Source organism: Pyrus communis, chromosome 6 (genome assembly GCF_963583255.1).
Source record: "Pyrus communis chromosome 6, drPyrComm1.1, whole genome shotgun sequence".
Lineage (NCBI taxonomy): Eukaryota > Viridiplantae > Streptophyta > Magnoliopsida > Rosales > Rosaceae > Pyrus > Pyrus communis.
The window spans coordinates 28,167,903-28,188,093 of record NC_084808.1 but is presented as its reverse complement, the minus strand read 5'-3'; the positions used below and the strand labels follow the sequence as shown (position 1 = coordinate 28,188,093).

The 20,191-nt window shown below is 40.1% G+C and overlaps 4 protein-coding genes and 1 pseudogene across 4 annotated transcripts; 1 reads left to right on the top strand and 4 right to left on the bottom strand.

Annotated features, from left to right (window-relative positions):
• Nucleotides 1–5,116: 5,116 nt before the first annotated feature.
• On the bottom strand, nucleotides 5,117–9,402 carry LOC137736383 (L10-interacting MYB domain-containing protein-like; annotated as a pseudogene).
• A 420-nt stretch (nucleotides 9,403–9,822) lies between these two features.
• LOC137736381 (putative fasciclin-like arabinogalactan protein 20) lies at nucleotides 9,823–10,917 on the top strand. Its single transcript, XM_068475659.1, has one exon. The coding sequence runs from the start codon at nucleotides 9,823–9,825 to the stop codon at nucleotides 10,915–10,917; it is 1,095 nt and encodes a 364-aa protein (XP_068331760.1).
• Nucleotides 10,918–11,241: 324 nt separating this feature from the next.
• On the bottom strand, nucleotides 11,242–12,963 carry LOC137738233 (pentatricopeptide repeat-containing protein At1g71060, mitochondrial-like). The gene has a single exon (XM_068477865.1). It carries the CDS (start codon nucleotides 12,944–12,946, stop codon nucleotides 11,375–11,377), a length of 1,572 nt encoding a protein of 523 aa, XP_068333966.1. The 5' UTR covers nucleotides 12,947–12,963; the 3' UTR covers nucleotides 11,242–11,374.
• A 414-nt stretch (nucleotides 12,964–13,377) lies between these two features.
• Nucleotides 13,378–16,375, bottom strand: LOC137738085 (beta-glucuronosyltransferase GlcAT14A-like). Its single transcript, XM_068477687.1, has 4 exons — nucleotides 15,364–16,375; nucleotides 14,664–14,739; nucleotides 14,455–14,570; nucleotides 13,378–14,357 (listed from the first exon to the last, which is right to left on the bottom strand). The coding sequence occupies exons 1-4, from the start codon at nucleotides 15,845–15,847 to the stop codon at nucleotides 13,843–13,845; spliced, it is 1,191 nt and encodes a 396-aa protein (XP_068333788.1). The 5' UTR covers nucleotides 15,848–16,375; the 3' UTR covers nucleotides 13,378–13,842.
• A 980-nt stretch (nucleotides 16,376–17,355) lies between these two features.
• On the bottom strand, nucleotides 17,356–20,182 carry LOC137736975 (uncharacterized). Its single transcript, XM_068476306.1, has 4 exons — nucleotides 19,826–20,182; nucleotides 19,372–19,718; nucleotides 19,220–19,262; nucleotides 17,356–18,081 (listed from the first exon to the last, which is right to left on the bottom strand). Exons 1-4 carry the CDS (start codon nucleotides 19,941–19,943, stop codon nucleotides 17,555–17,557), a joined length of 1,035 nt encoding a protein of 344 aa, XP_068332407.1. The 5' UTR covers nucleotides 19,944–20,182; the 3' UTR covers nucleotides 17,356–17,554.
• Between the last annotated feature and the right edge of the window lie 9 nt (nucleotides 20,183–20,191).

The window sequence follows — 20,191 nt, the reverse complement described above, 5'->3', positions numbered from 1 at the left end:
CTGAGAGTTGGAGAACGAACATGCAATAATAAATGTCATGCAAAAATCTAAATTTTGTATGGTTCTTGAGACCGAGCACAGCAAAACAATAGGATTTATGGGACGTATGGGTCCAATTATTAAAGAGTTTAGGTGAGATATCGCTGGAAAATAAGTCTTGGTCAACCTAGCCAAACCTAAGCTTATATCACATCCACTCGGGGAAATTTTCATGGTTTGCGAACTTCCAGCTAGACCTGGCATTTAGGACCCAATCCAATAATCCGACTCAAATCACTCGTTAAAATTATATACATACATACACATACATACATATATATATATGTGTGTGTGTGTGTCTGAATGTTTAACCTGTTGAATCGTTAAAATAAGATACTTTAATCACCCATTATTTTACAGGTCTACTTCCAGCTCCATAGTTCATGTACGTATATATGCATGTAATTTTTTGAAATTATGTAGTCGAGTGATTGGCATGAGCCAACTCAACATGCAGTGATGATTGTTGGCACAATGGAAACCCTACCTAGCACGGGCTTCTTTTAAATTTCCAAATTTACATGCATTATTGAGGAAGTGTTCGTGTACTTATTTTCATGGTCAGTTTGTCTTTTATTCCATTACTTGTTGTATAACAATTTAGGAAGAACAAAAGGTATAAATATTATAATGGTACACAAGCATGAAAACGAGTAATTTTGGGAGTACAGCCGGAAAAAAGAGCTAGCTGTTCAGTTATTAAGTAGGTGGTAACCCAAGAATTTTGATTCTTTCTTCCATTTGATCATGACTTTGCATGTAACTTCTCATTTCTCAACCTTTTTAGGTACACAAGCGTGAGAGAAAGGGAATTCGAAATCAAGATCTCAGGTGCATGTAGGCTGTTTTAAACCGTGTAGCTATATTATGAAGAGACAAGGTCATATTAAGCTATAGCTAAACGCCCACAACAAACTCGTACTACTACGACGTGCTGTAGATTGACCAAAATTATTACTTGAGTGCAAAAGGATCATTAATTTGAGCAAGTTATCTTGCTGTTCGACTTTTGAAGCATCCACCGCGTCATCATCGGGACAACATTAACAACAAAATCTAGCACCAATGACTTGGCTTCAATGTGAGTCCTTCGAAAAACTTTTGGAATCTCTTTCAAAAAATTAATTTTCAATTAAATAAAAACATGGGACCAGATCTTGGAAATACACTGGAAAACAACGGATTATGCAAAGTGGAAGTGATGATGCATGATTGAACAATTGAGGTGATCGGGTGAGCTGGAGTTTTGGTAAACGTTCGTGTACGTGCATCGATCCCTATCCTGCTACTGTCATTATGTAATGCACAGACAACGTTACACGTTATAATATATATTTATATTTTGTGAAAAACGTTTGATCTTGTCATACAAGAAACTAAAACTTGATGAGCACTCGTTTTCATCTGATACGTTGAGATCATCACATGATCAACGTGACAAACTCCCTTCCCATAATATTATAAAATGCTCATCACATCAATCTCCAACTGATTTTTTTGTTCTGTTTATATATGTGTGTGTGTGTATTAATAAATATACCGTGAATGATAGCAAGATTATAGGACTAGTCGTACTTAGGACACACACAACCATGTAAATGCCTGATATTAAATCTTAATCAGATGAGGTTGAAGATGAAGATGCATATGAACACTACGTAACCAGAAATATTATTAAATTGGCTTGAAGATCTTGAGGTTGCAGCTGCTCAGCCGGAAGATTTCGGCCATCTCCAATCGAGCTAGCCAAAGGGTTATAGGTCAAAACATAACCCGTTTTGACATAAAACCCATCTCTAATGGAGGGTTGGGCCAAAAAATATGGGATCCACCATGCCAAAATATAGCCAAATCGCTAGCCAGCTAGCCAACCTTGAAAGTTGGGCCTAGCTATGATGCTAGTTGACGTCATGTAGCCTTTTTTTTTTTTTTTTTTTTAAGACGAAATTTAAAAATTCTAATTTTTTTCCTATAAATACCTAAGTCATTTCTACACCATTTCTCACATCTTTTTCACCCTCCCATACTATCTTACCTCATTTTAATGTCTAAGTTGTTAACAAGCAAGTAAAATTAAAATATTTAATAACATGAAACTTAAAACAACATTTAGGGACAAATGACCCTCAAAATATGTTTGGAAACCTTATTTTAATATGGTAGTTTAATTCGATTAATCGATAAAATTAGAGAACAAACTTAAAATAATAAATTATTGAGGAGGCTAAAAAATAGCCCTTCGGCTGGAAATTGTATATAGATATGACATGACACTATTCATTAAAAAAATATTTTTTTATAGGAGTATAATCTGGACGGGCTAAATTTAACCCCTTTAGTTGGAGATGGCCTTAGCTCCTCTTTGTTTTGCTCTCTTACTTTTCAATATCCAGAAGGTGGCTTGCAGTTTTCAGAACATCTTTTTTTGTCATATTTTTAGGAAGGCAAACTCCATTGCTGATGTGTTATTGTCGATTGGTCATAGCTCTTCAGATGTGCGATGTTGGATAAGTCTCTTCTCACTGATACTCAGATGTCGTGGCAAAGGAAAATATTTGTATGGTGCTGGATATAATATAACCTAAGAACGTTGAATTAGTCACTAATTATATTATGCATGTAACATACACACTAAATGACGACATTATTGCAAGAGCTTTATAACTCAATCAGTAACAATATTCACCCTTGCGCCTTAAGTTCCAAATTCGATTCCCCATTTCCTAATGGTCACTTATATTAAAAAATGACGACAATATCGATATGTCATATTCTGAGAACGATTGGATTACTAACCTTGAGAGACACTACAAGATAATTTCAAAATCTATATGTAAGGAAGAAAACTGCATGATGGATATATGGTATGTGAGGTTGGTACAAGAAACCCTAGGTAGGGAAGTCAATAATAGCGAGTAAAATATAATAATATATATGTTGCTTGTGCGATCATCTAATTAAGCAAGCTAAACAGCTCATTAAGTAAATTTAAGTACATGTCAAACCATTAATTATGTAAGTGAAATGCTGAAAACAAGAGATATCTAGAGTCCTAGAGATCTTTGAAGTGGGTTCAAAGCAATTCCATGCATAATTAGGGCTGGTTTGGTATTGTGTTTTGAAAAAAAATTGCTTCTGCTGTGTTATGAGAATAAGCGGCTGTGAAATAAAACAGCATAGTGTTTGGTAAATGTTTTTGTAAAAGTGCTTTTAGAAAAAAAAAAAAAAAAAGTAGTATGATAGTGTTTGGTAAACTTTTATGTAAAACAGTTGTGACTGTAAGAAATGACCAAAAAGAGTATAATACTAGATGTGCTATTAATTTAATATTCATAACAAATAAAAGTGAATTACTAAATATACTTTATTTTTAAAATAAAAATATTTATAAACTTTATCTTAAATATTAATTAATATGACAAGCTACTTCAATTGAAATATTTTAGGCTGAATAGCTAGGATTCATTAGTACAATATTGTTAATGTACTTGAAAGTAGTTTAATTAGATGCATTCATCAAACTTGCCGCTATTCTATTTCTTAATGCTTTTATCTCATGGGATCCTTCAACTTGATAATTTTGGTATTCTTCATCATCATCATCACTACTATCGCTCTCTTCACAAAAGTCCCTGGGGTCATCAAAATGACGATCACGTTCAGAAAACCTTCGTATGTAATTATGAAGAGCCATTGTAGCAATGACAATCTTCACTTGCTTATTGAACGGGTAATTAGGCATATCCCTTAAAATTGCTCATCTTTTCTTCCATAACCCAAAAGTTTGTTCAATGATACTCCTAAGAGAAGAATGCATGTAGTTGAATACCTCTTTATGACCCGTTGGTTTGGCACCCCTACGAAAATCCGGGAGATGATATCTTTCACCTTTATATGGTCCCAAATAACCTCTCATTTGTGGGTACCCCACATCTACCAAGTAATATTTTCCTAAAATTGAAAATTTTGTTTTTTATTGTAATAATTATACAAAGTAAGTACGTAAAATGTTATAATAAAGTATGAACATTACCATTTGGAGACTTAGAAAAGTTTAAATTTGGATTTCGTAGCATGGGTAGAAAAACCCTTGTATCATGTGCAGTGCCTTCCCATCCGGTACAAGCAAATGTGAATTGCATGTCAAAATTACATGCAACCATAACATTTTGAGTCGGTATTCCTTTCCTACCAATGTATGTAACTTGATCTGGAGGTGGTATTGAAACCTCCACATGTACTCCATCTATGGCACCAATACAATCCTAAAAATAATAATATAGAAGAAAACAGTCAACCTACACTTATAGTTTGCAAATAAGGTAGAAGACGAGTCAAACTTTACCTTAAAATAAGGCATGTATCTTGTATCTCTCCTTATTTCTTTGGGAATGCCACAAAACTCCAAATCCATCGGTTTGATAATATCTATTGTCATCTTACATACGATATCTAACATAACGCCAAAATATCTACTAACAGTCTCACCAGAATTTTGAAATCTCTCTTACGCTAATCTATTTTTCACACAATGTCCCAACATATGCAAGAACATTCCTAATATTTCAATTGCATTCATTTTCCTTGAACCTTTCAATCCATAATTAGTTTGCAAGTCATTGGATAATTTATAAAAGACATCTTTGTTCATCCTAAACATTCTATAGCATCGCACATCATTTCCTTGTAGTACTTCCATCAACAAAATATTACCTGTGTGGGAAGAATTCATACACGGAGTTTTGTAGACATATTTTAAATAATATGTTTCAACAGCTGTCGCTACATCACATATAATTACACCATCCTCCAAATCCTCAAGATCATCATCAGAGGTGTTCATATTGATACACATGTAACCTAACACATAATTCAACATTCCACAAGTCATAATCCAATAATCACTAAGAAGTAATAATCCGACATTCAAGAACAAGTCATAATCCAACATTTAACAACAAATCATAATTCAACATTCAACATATAATCCAACATTCAATAAACATGTAGCAACATTCAACACATAATCTTAATGCAAAGTACAAACCACATAGTCCTAATTCATGGTTTTAGCTCCTTACTGTTCTTTGTTGAACATATATTTCAACCAAGTTAGCTGGACTTCAGGATCTTTTATCGTGGCAAACACCTCTCGATTCTCTACATTACAAAATAAACATGTAGCAAACAGTCATAACTCGCTAGGTGGCTCATAACCAGGCAATTGTGCAACAGTCGCTATCAATCCGGAATACTACAACCTATATGCAGTTTGGATATCAATGAGTTTGCGGAACTCCTAGTTTCATAAGTTTCAACAAGACGGTCAATTTGACCACAAAGTTTTGCAGCACCTGCAATTTTTTTCCCTTTCTTATCAACCTTCTTTTTTTGCAATTCTTCTTGGTTAGCCGCTCTTTTTTTTCCTTTCCTACTAGCATGTCTTAGATCCTGCATGGTCTCAGCTTCATCCTCATCATTTGAATCAATTTGTCGTAAAGATTCTTCTCTTGTCTCTGGTAGTACTCCAATTGAAGGTGCCCAAGCATGTTCACCGGTAGCAACTGTGTTCGAGAACATCCTATCTAACTTGTCCTCCATCTCAGGACTAATGTTTTTTTTTTTCGCAATTTTCCATATTCTTTGTTTATCTACAAGTAAGAAAGAATATGGTTAATACATATTGCATGATATCATAATACAAATTAAAAGATAGATACACAAACCTGAATTTTATTATTCCACCACTTCTCAGAGGCATCAACGGTACCCTTGCTTGAATTCCACCCTAGGCCAGTTTCTTTACCAACTAACTCTTTCCACAACTTCCACTCATTTTTAAGTGCATCCCACTTATTTTTCAGTTGCACTCTTTCATAATCATGCCCTGTCTCTGCCTTGAAGTTAGCTCTAATATTTGCATACCCTTCTTTGCTAAAGTGTGTGCCCGGACGATTTCCAGCCTCAACCTCTTTGATGCAAACATCACAAAATATAGATATATTGTGGGCATTCCATGTAGTTGAAGGATTTAACAAAGATGCCCCCTTCTTTGCTATCACATCCCGGCCCGGGCGGGACCACTTCCCGGGCCCGCTCCACCACCGTAGCACGATATTGTCCGTTTTAGGCCCCGACCACGTCCTCACGGTTTTGTTTTTGGGAACTCACACGAGAACTTCCCGATGGGTCACCCATCTTGGGAATGCTCTCGCGCGCTACTCGCTTAACTTCGGAGTTCCCATGGAACCCGAAGCCAGTGAGCTCCCAAAAGGCCTCGTGCTAGGTAGAGATGGGAATATACATTTAAGGATCACTCCCCTGGGCGATGTGGGATGTCAAAATCCACCCCCCTTAGGGGCCCGACGTCCTCCTCGGCACACACGCGGCCAGGGTTAGGCTCTGATACCAAATTGTCACATCCCGACCCGGGCGGGACCACTTCCCGGGCCCGCTCCACCACCGTAGCACGATATTGTCCGCTTTGGGCCCCGACCACGCCCTCACGGTTTTGTTTTTGGGAACTCACACGAGAACTTCCCGATGGGTCACCCATCCTGGGAATGCTCTCGCGCGCTACTCGTTTAACTTCGGAGTTCCCATGGAACCCGAAGCCAGTGAGCTCCCAAAAGGCCTCGTGCTAGGTAGAGATGGGAATATACATTTAAGGATCACTCCCCTGGGCGATGTGGGATGTCAAATTTGCCATCGATACCAACTACTGATTTGTATACATACATACATACATACATACATATATATATATATATATATTAAAACAAGAACAAATGACAGCAATTCACAGAACAATCAAACAGCTAAAAGAACTGGACAAGGAAAGACACTCGAACGAATATTCAACTAAAAGCTCTATGGTATTGGATGCATCATTCATGTCAAGTAATCTAAAAATCCACGAATATTCAGCTACAAATGGCAATACCATGCATATCATTTACCAGCTGTAGCAATGGCAATACCATGCATATCATTTTAAAATGGCAATACTTTGAGTGCCACAACCTATACCAATGGCAATACCATGCACATCATTTACCAGCTGTAGCAAATACAGAATGACGACGCTTCTATTTTATTCTAAGCATTAAGATCGTCTTGCTTGATAAAACAAAAGATTAAATATTGGGTTCATATCTTCATTCTCTTAAGACACCTATTTGTGCTTCACCCTTCTATTACTATAAGAAGACGGGTCAACATTGTATATCAAGTGCAAATGTTGTACAAGTGAACGTAATATAGTCGTAGTAGCCTTGTTCTGTACTTGTAAAACAACGACGAAGAGTAAAACAAAAATTGGAACTCATGACAAGCCACTGGGGTTAGCCCCGTGGTGAAAGAGGGGGGATGATTAAGAGTAGGATAGGTGTATTTGGGTCAGTTCTCTAGCAGTTGTAGGAACAAGTTAAATTGCCTTGTCAACTCCACAAATTGGTATACATTTATTTGGTTACTTAATGCTAAGTTATTGTTCAAGTAGGAAGAATTAAGCAGAAACGTGGCTATAAGAATCAATGGCCATATAATATCAAAATATAAACAGATGAGTCTGGAAAAAACAAAGGCAACGCATGTTTAGCCTATGAAGATCCCTCTGCTGCACATTCAGCTGGTGGATTTTACAATGGTAACTCTTTTGCTTTTATTTTGCATGGCAAGATGATGTTTAAGCCGTCCTATTCTAACTGGGTATTGTGCTTATAGATTAAAGTCATCCTATTCTAACTAGGTATTGTACTAGTGAAAGCCTTCACATTAGAAGTCTAGAATTAGAAAAGTTGAAGCATCTCTATATCAAGTTTCAATCAATGACCTAATCATTTCTTTTTTTTATTTTATTTTTATTTTTTTTATAATTAGAGGTTAGTTTATTAATCCATTATAAGAATGCAACCCTTAACACACCACCTTACAACACAACCTGATGACAACCATGCACCACATGCATCCATGTTCACGAAGGCACTCCTCTTGTAGTTGAATATTCCTTCAAGATTTGTTGTTTAAGAACCCATCATTCATTTTAATTAATCTAAAAATTCACTCTAACTAATTGCCAATATCCAATAGATGACATATATAATATGACATATAATAAGAAAATCAAACAAAAAATAACCATCCAAAACACCATTGAAGAAAAACTCAAAGCAAGAACTCACCAATAAGCAGGATGTGATTCAAAATCTTCCAATTTCCCAACCTTCCCAGTAATAAGTGGCTCCGGAATTTGAAACCAATTCCCAAACAATCAAGAAAATGCATATAATATTCTTGGAAATGCAGCAATGCAAGAAAATGCAATCAGAAGTGTCCTTAAATTATAGTAAATTATAGAACCAATATATTAATGAAACCTATAGATATATGAACCCCATATTCGAACAGATCTACAGAAAAAATTGAAACAGGAAAAACTTAAAAGAGAGACTCTGGGAATAGAGCTTCATGCTTAACAAACAAAGCAACAAAACCCATAAATTGAATGTCTAAAACAAGCTCTTTAAACCCATAAGAAGCTATTAACCCAAAAATAAATAAAAAACCTAGAAAAGTACACATTTTCCATAAAAAAGCAAAAAACCTAGAAATTCATAAAAAAACAACAGAACCCAGAAAAGATAACGAGAGAGATCGACCTGGAGAACGACCTAAAGAACGATAGAGATCGCTGGGAGGAAGGAAGTTTCAGGTTGGAGATTGGGTTTTGGGACGACGAGTTGGGAGTTGGGAGTTAGGAGTGAATGAGTGGACGGGAATGAGTGAAGTGAGATGCCAGAGCAAGGAAAAGAGAAGTGAGAAGTGAGACGCGAGAGGGTAGGATGGCCATTTGAAAATTTTCATTAAAAGGTATTGTTCACCAGTGTTTTCACAATAAAAAGCTGTTTTTTGAAAGCAGCAAATAGCTGCTTCCACTTTTCAGCTGTATCTGGCAGCAACTTTAAAAATAAGTGTTTTTTTTTTTTTTTCTCTGAGTTACCAAACACATTTCAGACAACAACTTTTTTTCATCCCAGCTTTTAAAAAAGTTAAGTTGTCCCAAACGCAGCCTTACTAATCGAGCAAGACATATTTGTATGTTGATTTCACCCAACTTCACGTATTTATTAAGAAACTCTTTTAGAATACGCGATTGTCTATATTTTGATCACAACAAACCTTACAGTAAAAAAAGGAGACAACTACTGGCAAGCCACGATTATCCGTCCCTTCTAGTGGCCGGGAAGACTCACAGAGGCATTTCAACCTCCTCCTGGCTACAAGTCTAGCTTCCACACCAGCAGCAGGTTTCAAACCTTGACCTTCAGTTTTTAGTTTAAAAGAAATCTTGCAATCCGTCATTTACCATTGGACCATCAGCTAAAAACGAATCTTACAGTAGTCTTGACCAACGTGGAGAACTGCCCTAGTCACTAACGGGAGAAAAAGAAACTCTACAATTCTCTAAAAATCTCTCAAATTCGGGCAACTTGGCTATCATTGGACTTGGCCCATTAAGCTCGATCCAAACAAAACCATCATGGTCTCAGCCCATTACTCATCAATTAATCCGCACGACAAAACTCCCTAAACGCCCTTAACTAACTTTTCGCTTCCCTCCCAACCTCGACAAATCCCATACCTCCACGTGTCCCAACTTAACCCGCCAAAAACAACCTCCCCTTACAAATTCACACTCCGAGTCTCCGACTCTGCAAACAAACCGTTACTGATTTGCAAACCAATCCTCCCCAACTCCAAGAAACGAAAAGACCTCCGTCAATGACCGCCTCCAAGGTCCTCCTCTCTTTCCTTCTCCTCGTCCTCTCACTCTTCTCTCTCTCCTCCGCCCTCCACACCCAAACCCTCTTCAACGCCGCCGAAATCCTCTCAGATTCCGGCTACACCTCCATGTCCCTGACCCTCGAGCTCGCCTCCCGCACCCTCTTCAGTTCCCGCTCTCCTTCCCTCACCATCTTTGCCCCCAACGACGCCGCGTTCGCTCACTCAGGCCAGCCGCCGCTGACCCTCCTCCAATACCACCTCCTACCCCTCCATTTCTCTCTCCGATCGCTAAAGTCCCTCCCTTTTGGCGCCAAGATAGCAACTTTACTCTCCGACCGCACTCTCACCGTCACCACTCTGCCGTCCGATCATCGCTTCTCGCTCAACAACGTCACCGTCACTGCTTCCCCAATTTTCGATGATGGGTCCCTGATAATTTTCGGAATCGACAGGTTCTTGGATCCGTATTTTCGGATTTCCGGTCCTATTCAGGGCTACACCCCCAAGAATCTCGGTTGCTTGGCTCCCAAGGAAAACCCAGATCAGACGATGGATCTCAGAGACGGTTACGTCCCCTTCAACGACGCCTCCGCCACCCTGAGATCCAAAGGGTGCTCTGTCATGGCGTCGTTTCTTGAACTACAATTTCATGGTTCTTTCTTCAAGTTCCAGACGATGCTGACTGTGTTTGCTCCGTTTGACCAAGTTCTGATGAACCGGGTCGGGAACCTGACCGAGTACTCCTCCATCTTCCACCGCCACGTGGTGCCCTGCCGGCTTTCTTGGAGTGATTTGGTGAGCTTGGATGATGGGACGGTTCTGAGGACTAATCTGGTGGGGTTTTCGATGAATATCACCCGCTCCGATGACGTCTTGAAGCTCAACGGCGTGTCGGTTATCTTGCCGGAAGTTTACCACAATGGGTGGCTTATGGTGCACGGAATAAGTGAAGTTCTTGAGGTGCCAGAGAGAACTGAGGAAACAGAGCGACCGGAACAAGTGACTGTGGCTTCACCTGAATTTGGTAACAGCTCCCCTGCCAATGAGAATACGATTAGTCACAGCCATTTCTTTACTTACAGGCATCCATAAACAATCTTGCTAGGGTTTCCTTTGATTCTGGTTATCTCAGTTGAATGCCTCGGTTTCTGTTAATGCTAGCTCTTTCTGCTCTTCAATTTGCGGAGTTAGGGTTCGTGGCTTTTTCGGATTTCTAGATTCGGCATCTTTTTTTTCACCATGGTGATGTAAATTTAGGAACAAATGATGAGCATATGAATGCAATGTAAATCTGTCAGTTCAGTAAACTTCATTCCGGTTCATGTTTGAGAATTCTGTAAATGTGTTTCCTGAAAAGATTTTCGATGTAGTTTTCGAACGTTGATCTGTGCAACTTTCGTTTTCTGATTTCCTCCAAGTAATATGCAACGTTGTCAAACAATAGTACCACAATTTGAACACTGGATAAACAAAAATAAGCTCCAAAACTCTAATACATCAGTCTTTAGCTGCCATCACTACATGTAGAATGGCTCTTGGATATTACTCTTTAGCGCAACCCAACTAACGGAGTTTTCCTCAGTCTGTCAATCTTCAGACCCAAACTTATCACAACATCCTTTCTCCCCCCGTCGAGCAGCGCTTGTTTCAAATTACTAAACAACTGCGCTGGAGGTCGAATACCGGCATCCAACATCTCTTGAAAGTACTTGCAAGCGTCATCTAACTTATTCCCATGACACAAGCTGTTAATCAATGTGGAGAACATGTGCATTCCCGGCAGGACTCCTCTGGTCTTCATCTGATCCCAAACCTGCATTGCCATATCGACGCGCTCCTCGTTACAAAACATCCTCACCATGATTTCATACGTACTTACTGTTGGCTCACAGCCAGGCTCCCTACTCATTTGCTGGAAAATGGAGTAAGCTTGTTCGGTTCTTCGAGCCTTTACCAAGTGATGCAAGATTATGTCGTAAGTTCGGGCATTGGGACCGATTCCACATTTCCTCATCTCATCCACCACCCTAAACGTATCCTGCATCCGCATCGACCAGCAGTAAGACCCCACAAGAGCATTGTACGTGGGTGCCTCCGGTACGAAACCACTGGCTTTGTTCAATTCAAAAAACTCAAGGGCTTCACTCAGCCTCTTTTCAGAACCCAACCCATTAATCAAAATGCAGAATATATGAGGAGTAGCCTTGATATTCTTTGCCTCCATCTCGCGAAACAACTCAATCGCTTCATCGTACTTCTTCGCTTTACAATGTGCATTGATCAGAATAGCATATGTCACAACATCCGGATCAAAACCCTCGTCCTTCATCTCTCGATAAACCTCATTCAACCTCAAAAAGTTCTGTTCTTGGCCCCATCCTTCCAATAAAATCGTGTACGACTTGATATCGGGTTCAAACCTTCTCTTCTTCATTTTATCAAACACCTCCTGTGCTCTCTCAACCTGCCTCGACTTGCTCAGAGTATCAATCAATCTATTGAAATCTGACCCTTCCACCTTCATTCCAAACTTCGCCATCTTCTCGAACGCATCAATGGCTTCCTTAACCTTCTTCGCCCTCGCATATCGCCGTGAAATCAGCGCGAAAGTCTCTTTGCTCAGCATCCCTTTGATCTTCATTTCATTCACCAATTCCCACATCACCTTGAACTGCTTGATCTTACCCAGAGCTTCGATCAACGCATTGTAGCTCTCCGTGCTGTGCTTAAACCCTTTCTGCTTCTCCGCCCACCGGAAAAACGAGAGCGCGAGGACGCCGGAGTTGCTGAGCTTCTTCAAGACCTCCACCACAAGCGTCGGCGACGCCTCGACTGAAGCGCCGTCGAGGAAGCTCTCGATTGGGGAATTAGAGCTTCTGGTGGATAGAATTTTACAGATTTTCTCAGCATCTTCTGAGACTTCGGGGCTTTTGAGAAGTGGGGTTTTGTCACCGGCGTCATCTATCACTAGGGGTTTTTCCAGACCGTCGTGGATTGCTCTGTGAAAACTAGCAGTGCGGTTGCAGAGGAACCCAGATGGATTTTCGGTAGGGAGTGTTCGATTGCGAATGAAGTTTTTGGATAGTTTTGATACAAGAGGGAAAATTCGGGAGAGACCCATTTGAGAGCCTCGTGAGAACCAAGAAGCTTTGGTTAAATGGCTATATTTTGTCGGGCGTTTATTTTTGGCGGCATGACTAAATTCTAATTCTGATTAATCCCAACCGTTGATAATAAAATGAACGATTCAGTCTATAATATTTGTAGAGTTTATAAATGTTTTGGTTACAGGTGATATTAATTAATAAATAGAAAGGTGGAAGGTTTAAACACGAGTCACGGAGATTGAAGAAGAAAACCAATTAACAGGACAATTCACCGTTAATCAAAAGGGTAGCGCTATTCACATATTCTCTTGCTAAATTTTGTCTGTTGATATTTCTCAATTCTTTCGATCCAACGGTCGAAAATTGAGAAGAGTGTGTGAGAGGTAAAAATGAACGTATGGAAAGCACCACCCAATCAAAAAATGCAGAGCAGAAAAAATTGGCAACAAAATCAGAGGTGAAGAGATTCACTATGAATTTAGAAGAAGATACAACCTATTAGAGTTGAACGAATGAATTCTTGATCCAACATTCAAACAGGTCCGAACATAACCCGAATCCGAAGCAGAACATACAACATCATGGAATGGCAGCACAAAAAGAGGGAGAGCCTCTTATGAACTCGGTTACTCAAGCCTGTAAGTGGCCATACCATCGATAACAGCCCGCCATGCTACGGTACAGCTCAATACCTCAACCTAACTCGCTATGTTTCTCCCTTCTACTCTGCCCCCACGCCCCTTTATAAACAATAGTCAAGCATGAGACTGGAAGAACCTAGAAAAAGAAGTGTGTTCTTAGGGGTCAAAAAATGTATCCTCGCGGTTGCCAGTCTTCCAAACTAATCATCGAGTTTAGCTTGCTGGAAAACCACACCGGGTATCTGGAGACATTTTCAATACAGACATCTTCATTGGCATTGATTTGTTTGCGCATTCCAGTCATCGAGAAGGTTAGTAATCGAGTCTTCGAGCTTCTTTGCTTGGGGCCCAGGTTTCAAGATATTAGCATCGCCCCATTGGGTGCAAGGATCCATCCACCAGCTTCTCCAGCCTGAGCACCATGCCCCCGGGGCAGCTTGATTTCTCCCACGCTTGAGGATCTTTTTATCAACCATGTCCAGCACACGGTCATCTTTCTTGAATTGTCGGGCAAAAGCAGCTCCACTTCGAGCCATTTGATCAAAATCCAAGGTGTTGAGAAAGAGGGGTTCCATTTTCGGGGGAGTGTCCCAGATCATATATCTTAGATCACTGTTCACAGTAGTGTTCTTGAACTCTGGTGAATTGCATATAACTGAATGGAAATATCCTTCCTGGGACAACATCACATTTGTAAAGTACATAAGCAGGGTCCGGGGAAGGTTATCCCAACCATTAATGCAAAACTCCAGAAATGATCTGCTCAGGATGACCCATGGGGAACCTGCAAATCAGGAACGAATAGTTTCTAATTAGCAGTTCAACGCGTGGACAGCGTATCCATATGGGCAAATCTTACATAAAAGTGTGTTAGACTTTGCCTGTGAATACTTTAAAAGCATCAGGGGTTTTCCGCTTCTCTGTAGCATGAAAAATTTGGCTCCTTCGAGCTAGGTATATCCCTGGATCAACCACAATTGGCTGGACCCTGTACAACCTATATCAAAAATTTTAAAACACGGGTTCAGGTCCAACCAGAAATATGTTCCTCAGAAAACTAAAGCAAAACTTAGCAAAAGGGATGGCCTACTCTTTCCATCCAAGGTCACTGGTGTGATCAATGAAATTGAGATCTCTTCTAACAGAGGAGAACACATGAGACAGGTCTGAAAGTACAAAACAGAAGCAGAACTGAATAAGTTGGTCTGATTTGTGATTTATCAATAAAAAGTTATATACAGCACAATGAAAGCTATAACAATAACAACAGTAACAAGAACAAATTGGGCCATGAAATCTTCAAATAAGCCTCGGCACGGAACAAGCGCACCAAACAAGAGGGAAATATGTCATGGCACCCAACAATGAAGTAAGTGAACCATCGCCTCCTTAGACAAACAAGCTTCACAGAATTGTCAAAGAGGCGCGCCACTTGCGTTGTCACTGCTGTACGTTGTCATATGTACTAACAAGGAATCTAATAGGGGACCAGAAAATACTAATGCCACAAGCTAAATTCCCCATATTGACCCAATTGAAATCGACTGGACTTTAGTGGAAATACAAACATCAAACACTTTCCCCAAACTGGGCAATGCCATCCTCCCTCCTATATATAAATGGCTCTAACAAAAATGGAAACTTTTCGTATTATTTAGCCTACATATAAGTACTTCCCCAGATAATCACTTTCCCCAACCCAAGAGCCAGATTCCTTCAGTCAATTTAAACAAAATATTCAATAGTAAATTGAATTTCCCAACAAAATCCGATCTTTAAAATTGGCATACCGTCCTGAGTGATAAGTGGATAATCCATGGCGCTCAAAGTGACGAACCAATCCCAACCACTATCAACCTTCAAAAAAATCGCCGCCGCGCGCAACGTGGTGGCAATATTGGAAGACCCCATGTAAGTGATTCGATCAGGCTTGCCCACCACATCCACATTCCCAAATGCCTGAATTGCCGGGACAGCGTTGATAGCGGTGGCAAGACGGCGGCGCTCGTCTTCAGATTCGTCAGCCGAAAGATGCAACAAGTATCGATTCCGCGGATGGTAGACGGCGAGCAGCAGGCGGAAGATCCGAGCCCTATCGCCTCGGCCGCCCCATATGTAGTAAGCAAAAGCGGGCGGGTAGCGAGAGCCACGCTGGACAATTGAAGGGAAGGGTTTGGGGGAGCTGAAGGCGGAGATGGAGGAGAGGAGGAGGAGGAGGAGGGAGATGAATGTGGCTGAGAAGAGCGTAAGGAGCCATTTCTTCTCAGCTCCCATAGTGGGTCGGTTTCGATGGCGGCTCAGCTGGTTGTTGGCGGTGGAGAAACTGTTTGAAGATTGGGTCTTTAAAGATTGGGCCGCAGAAGAAGTAACAGTTTTCAACTATTCGTTATGTGTTGGATCAACTACCGTGAAATTTCATCTCTCTCTCTAACGCACACTTTCTCTCTCTAAAAAAATTGCTCTCTCTCTGGCTAACAGAGCGAGGGTTAGGGTTTCCAGGTCGGGATTTTGTTGTGACGAAGAAGAAGAAAGAGTTGATCGATTTCTTCCCAGTGGAGCCTTTGATTTGTTTGATTTGATCTCATAAAAGTGCAAGTTCACACTCTCTCTGTCTTTTATTTTAAATTTAATTTCTCAGGTGGCCAAAAATAAAAAAACATTGGAAGTGATTAACATCCGACGCTCGTCAAATGGAGCGTGGCACTCGTTCTCTTTTTTTCCTAGGTACAAAATTGCCAACAGGATCCTTCACATCTATGAGGATTCTGAAAATTCGTGAATCGTATCTTTTTATTATGTATCGTGTGATCAGTTCTTATTAAATATTATTTGTGCTTAATTTTAAATAAAAATATTTAAAATAATTTCTGACCATAAGATATACGATGAATAAACAAGATTGACGGATTTTTAAAATCCTCACAAAAAGGGCAAAAATCCGGATTCACTTATTTGTACAGTACGACAAGCGTTTGCATCCACCCCTCGCTTTTGGTAATTTCACTCGCGGGAGTTGCTAGTTCCACCGCGAAAGCTGAATCTAAATAAAATAGCAAATTTGGTGGGTGGAAATAGAGATCTCCAAATTTGGTGGGTGGAAATAGAGATCTTCAAATTTGGTGACCTGTATTAAGCGATGCGATTTGGGTTTTTCAAGTATTGGCAGGTTCAAGATTGGTGGGTTTTATGACCAAAGCATAATTGCCCTTTTTAAGGACTAACTATAATTATTTATGGATTAAGGAATGTCATGAGCAATTAAGAGCCATTGACGATAAAATATTATGATACAGGAAAACGAAAATATTTTTCGTTTGTCGGTACGCTAAAAAATCCCTCCAGAATAATAACACTAGCAAGTTAGCTTTTCAATTTTAAAACAAGACAAATAATGTTAATAAAGCTTAATAAGATGCCGATGTTGTGTCATCTGTCCAGCAAAATGGCGAAACAAACTTTCGTAGGTCTACTTGATTAGGTTAGCTCATAAACCCGGTAAAAGCTTCACAAAGGAACGTGAAATCGAATGTAATCAAAATATAAAGGGAGTTTTAACGAAATGTTTACGGTACTGTTTACTTTAACGAAAAACCATATTTTTACACTAAAAAATCAAATCTGGTACTATTCACTTTACCATTTATTTTGTCCTTATCATTAAAACTCAAAGTTTTCAAGCCTTTTTCATTAGTTTTTTTCTAAATATTAAAAGCTCCAAGCTCTTGCTTTTTATGAATCAAAATTTGCACGTTCTTTTATTGTCAAAATTTTCAAATGAAATGTTGAACCCATACAAAGGTATGGTTTATGACAAAACTTATGCGGCATCATTATCACGTTCTCACAAAATAATAGCATGTGTAAATAACATTACGTATTATCTTCTGTTTTCTTCGAGCTCTGGTTACCTGCGTAAACATCTTTGGGACTGTTGACTGCCTATGACAAAACGTTCCCGAAAGATTATAGTTGCCTGATGTCTCAGATGGAGTTGACTGAATCGTCATCGCTGCCCGCATTATTACCACCACCATTTCCGCTGCCGCTGCTGCTGCTGCTCCCACTACTACTTCCGCTACTGCTGCTCTCACTTCCGCTGCTACTTCCACTGCTGCTACTTGAACTAGAAGTCTCGGTTTTCCTTCCTTCTGCATTCCCCTCGTCACCAAAAATATCAGTGTGTGTTTCCCTTCCCTGGGTATTCATCACCTGGGCTCGAAGGGCTTCTGCAGCATTTGGCCCCTTGTCAACTTCATCACCGCTATCATCTACATCAGCAATCTCATTGTCACTTTCATTCTGATGGAGCATATTGATATCAAATCCAGCATTGGCTTCATCTTCAGCAGCATTCCCATCATCCGGTGATATACTACCAAAAAGGTCTACAATATCTATATCCTGGTGTTCGTCGTCAACTTCTTCATTCTTAGGGCCTGGCGAGGCAGCAGATACATTTGGTTGATCAGATGGGTAATCAACCACACCTTTACTGGCAGTTTTCGCACCTGTCGATTATGAATAAACATAAGGATATATGATAACCGTGCAAACAAAATAGTTAAAACAGCAGCTGCTTCATTAGTTTTGGGACAAGACGCTGCAGAGAAATAAAGACATCAGCAAGATAGAAACTTTCTACTTTAATGTTTTCAGTAGACTTCTAAAAGGCGAGATGAAGGTCATGTTAGCACATACATAAGCATGCCAAAGTAGTACGACAGACAATTGGTGACTGATCAGTCATCATATGACCAAGAATCTAGCTACCCAATTGCTTCCCTCCGATTAATTCAGCAAAAAAACAAGTAAAAAGAAGTTTCTTAGAGTCCAGGAAAAACTAACTGCTTAATTTTTGTAAAGTCATTCTTGATTTAAGAACTAAATAAATGGATGAAGCTCGGCCCATGAACACCTCTCCAAAGTTTTCAAATTTTAAATGGGGTTGACATAGTAACATCTAAGTTGGTAAACTATTGCAGTACAAACATAGTAATCACATAAAAATTAACATGTAAGATAACCATTGGGCAAGATTGAGAGGACCCCTTGATCCGCCCCAAGTGAATATAAGTTGGGCTTGGTTATCTCAAACACAGTGAAAGGTATTGAATTGTGGATCTCTAAGTATCACATCAAAATTGTGCACCGAAAGTGTATAGCCACTGGGTAGTGAAGAAATTAAGCACCCCAGTCTATAACACAAAACAACTGATCTTTACTAAGGAGAAAAAAATGACAAGAAGTTAAGTTCGAACAAAATGGACTCCTCCTCTTCACTAGGAAATAAGTAAATGCATCGAGATTAATTCCAACACAAATATCATTATACGAAAAGGTTTTGAATTTGACTTTGTCAGTACTTATTCATTGCAATACCAAATCGCGATCACAATCAAATTCAGAACAAGTAAACATTATCAGAGAACGCATGGCCCGTACTGTTCTAAATTGCATACAGAGCTTCATTTAGTGAAATGCTACTAAAGAACAAGCAATGTCTACTCAACTTTAATCATGGAATTATGAAGTTTAATTTCGATCCTCTCAAGAGATCGAAAAGCATTCTTTGAGAAGCTAAAAATCCGATGAATACGCTTATTTTGAAAACAAAAAAGAAAAGAAAAAAGTAGCATGAAAACGAACCTGGGATTTCAGGCACGCCAACATCTATCCGTTCCACCTCAACCTGATGAAACAGAAAACGAATCAAAAGATTGCAAATTTCAGCTGCTTTTCCATTAACCAAAACAAAAGATTCAATCTTGAATCATAATTTCCAATAACCAATAACTCACCGGCACGGCGGGGAATGCAGTTCTACCAGGATTAAACTGATGTGATAGCTTGGGCGCCTTCCCTACTGGAGACAGCTGCGGGTCCACGGCCATACCAGCCGCCGATTCCCCAGGCTGACGATCATGACGGAGCTGCTTCACGGCGCGGTGAAGCCGCTCCAACCGAAACGTCTGGCCGTCAAAGAACAAAACGGCGTCGTTGTCCTTGTACTCCTCGCTGCTCCCCTTGAACGTGACATTGGGTTTCCCCAATTGGTTGTTCTGAAATTCGACCGCAACCCTATTGTCCTTGGACTTCTTCAGAGCCCCGTGCTTCGTCTTGTCGATCGACGCCGGTTTGAATTCATCTGCGGGCCAAAAATCAAAAGAATCGAAAGGAATTAAAAAAGACGTGGATTTTCTCCCCAACCAAACAGTATAGGACTGGATATGATAGGACGGGATAAATACTTACATCGGAGAGTGCAGTACTTGTTGGCGGAGTCGTCTTTGAAGGAGGGGCCGAGGGTTAGGTTGTACCAGCGATTGGACTGGGGGCCGGTCTTGGGCTCTTCCTTGGAGCTGCTCGCCATTGTTTGGTTAGGGAGAATGCTTCAGGCGAAAGGGGGACGGCGGAGGTGGGGCCCACACCCTGCTGACATGGCAAGATGATCGGATCGACGATGGCAACTCAGGTGGAGTCTGGAGCGGAAAAGGAATCCATTGTGGGAGAAGGAGACGACGACGGATGGTCTCCACGGACAGCAGGCGTGTTTACAGTTTGCTGGGGACAACAAATAAATTCGATTCGCACCAACCCGACTCGGACGGGTTTGGGTAG

Excerpts from the sequence above, each read along its gene's own strand:
- LOC137738233 (XM_068477865.1), bottom strand. The coding sequence starts at position 12,946 with ATGGGTCTCTCCCGAATTTTCCCTCTTGTATCAAAACTATCCAAAAAC.
- LOC137736975 (XM_068476306.1), bottom strand. The coding sequence starts at position 19,943 with ATGGCGAGCAGCTCCAAGGAAGAGCCCAAGACCGGCCCCCAGTCCAAT. Across the intron at positions 19,719-19,825 it reads CAAGTACTGCACTCTCCGAT|ATGAATTCAAACCGGCGTCG; the intron begins GTAAGTATTTAT and ends TTTGGCCCGCAG. Across the intron at positions 18,082-19,219 it reads TGGCGTGCCTGAAATCCCAG|GTGCGAAAACTGCCAGTAAA; the intron begins GTTCGTTTTCAT and ends CATAATCGACAG.
- LOC137738085 (XM_068477687.1), bottom strand. The coding sequence starts at position 15,847 with ATGGGAGCTGAGAAGAAATGGCTCCTTACGCTCTTCTCAGCCACATTC. Across the intron at positions 14,740-15,363 it reads TCCACTTATCACTCAGGACG|ACCTGTCTCATGTGTTCTCC; the intron begins GTATGCCAATTT and ends TTGTACTTTCAG. Across the intron at positions 14,358-14,454 it reads TGCTTTTAAAGTATTCACAG|GTTCCCCATGGGTCATCCTG; the intron begins GCAAAGTCTAAC and ends CCTGATTTGCAG.
- LOC137736381 (XM_068475659.1), top strand. The coding sequence starts at position 9,823 with ATGACCGCCTCCAAGGTCCTCCTCTCTTTCCTTCTCCTCGTCCTCTCA.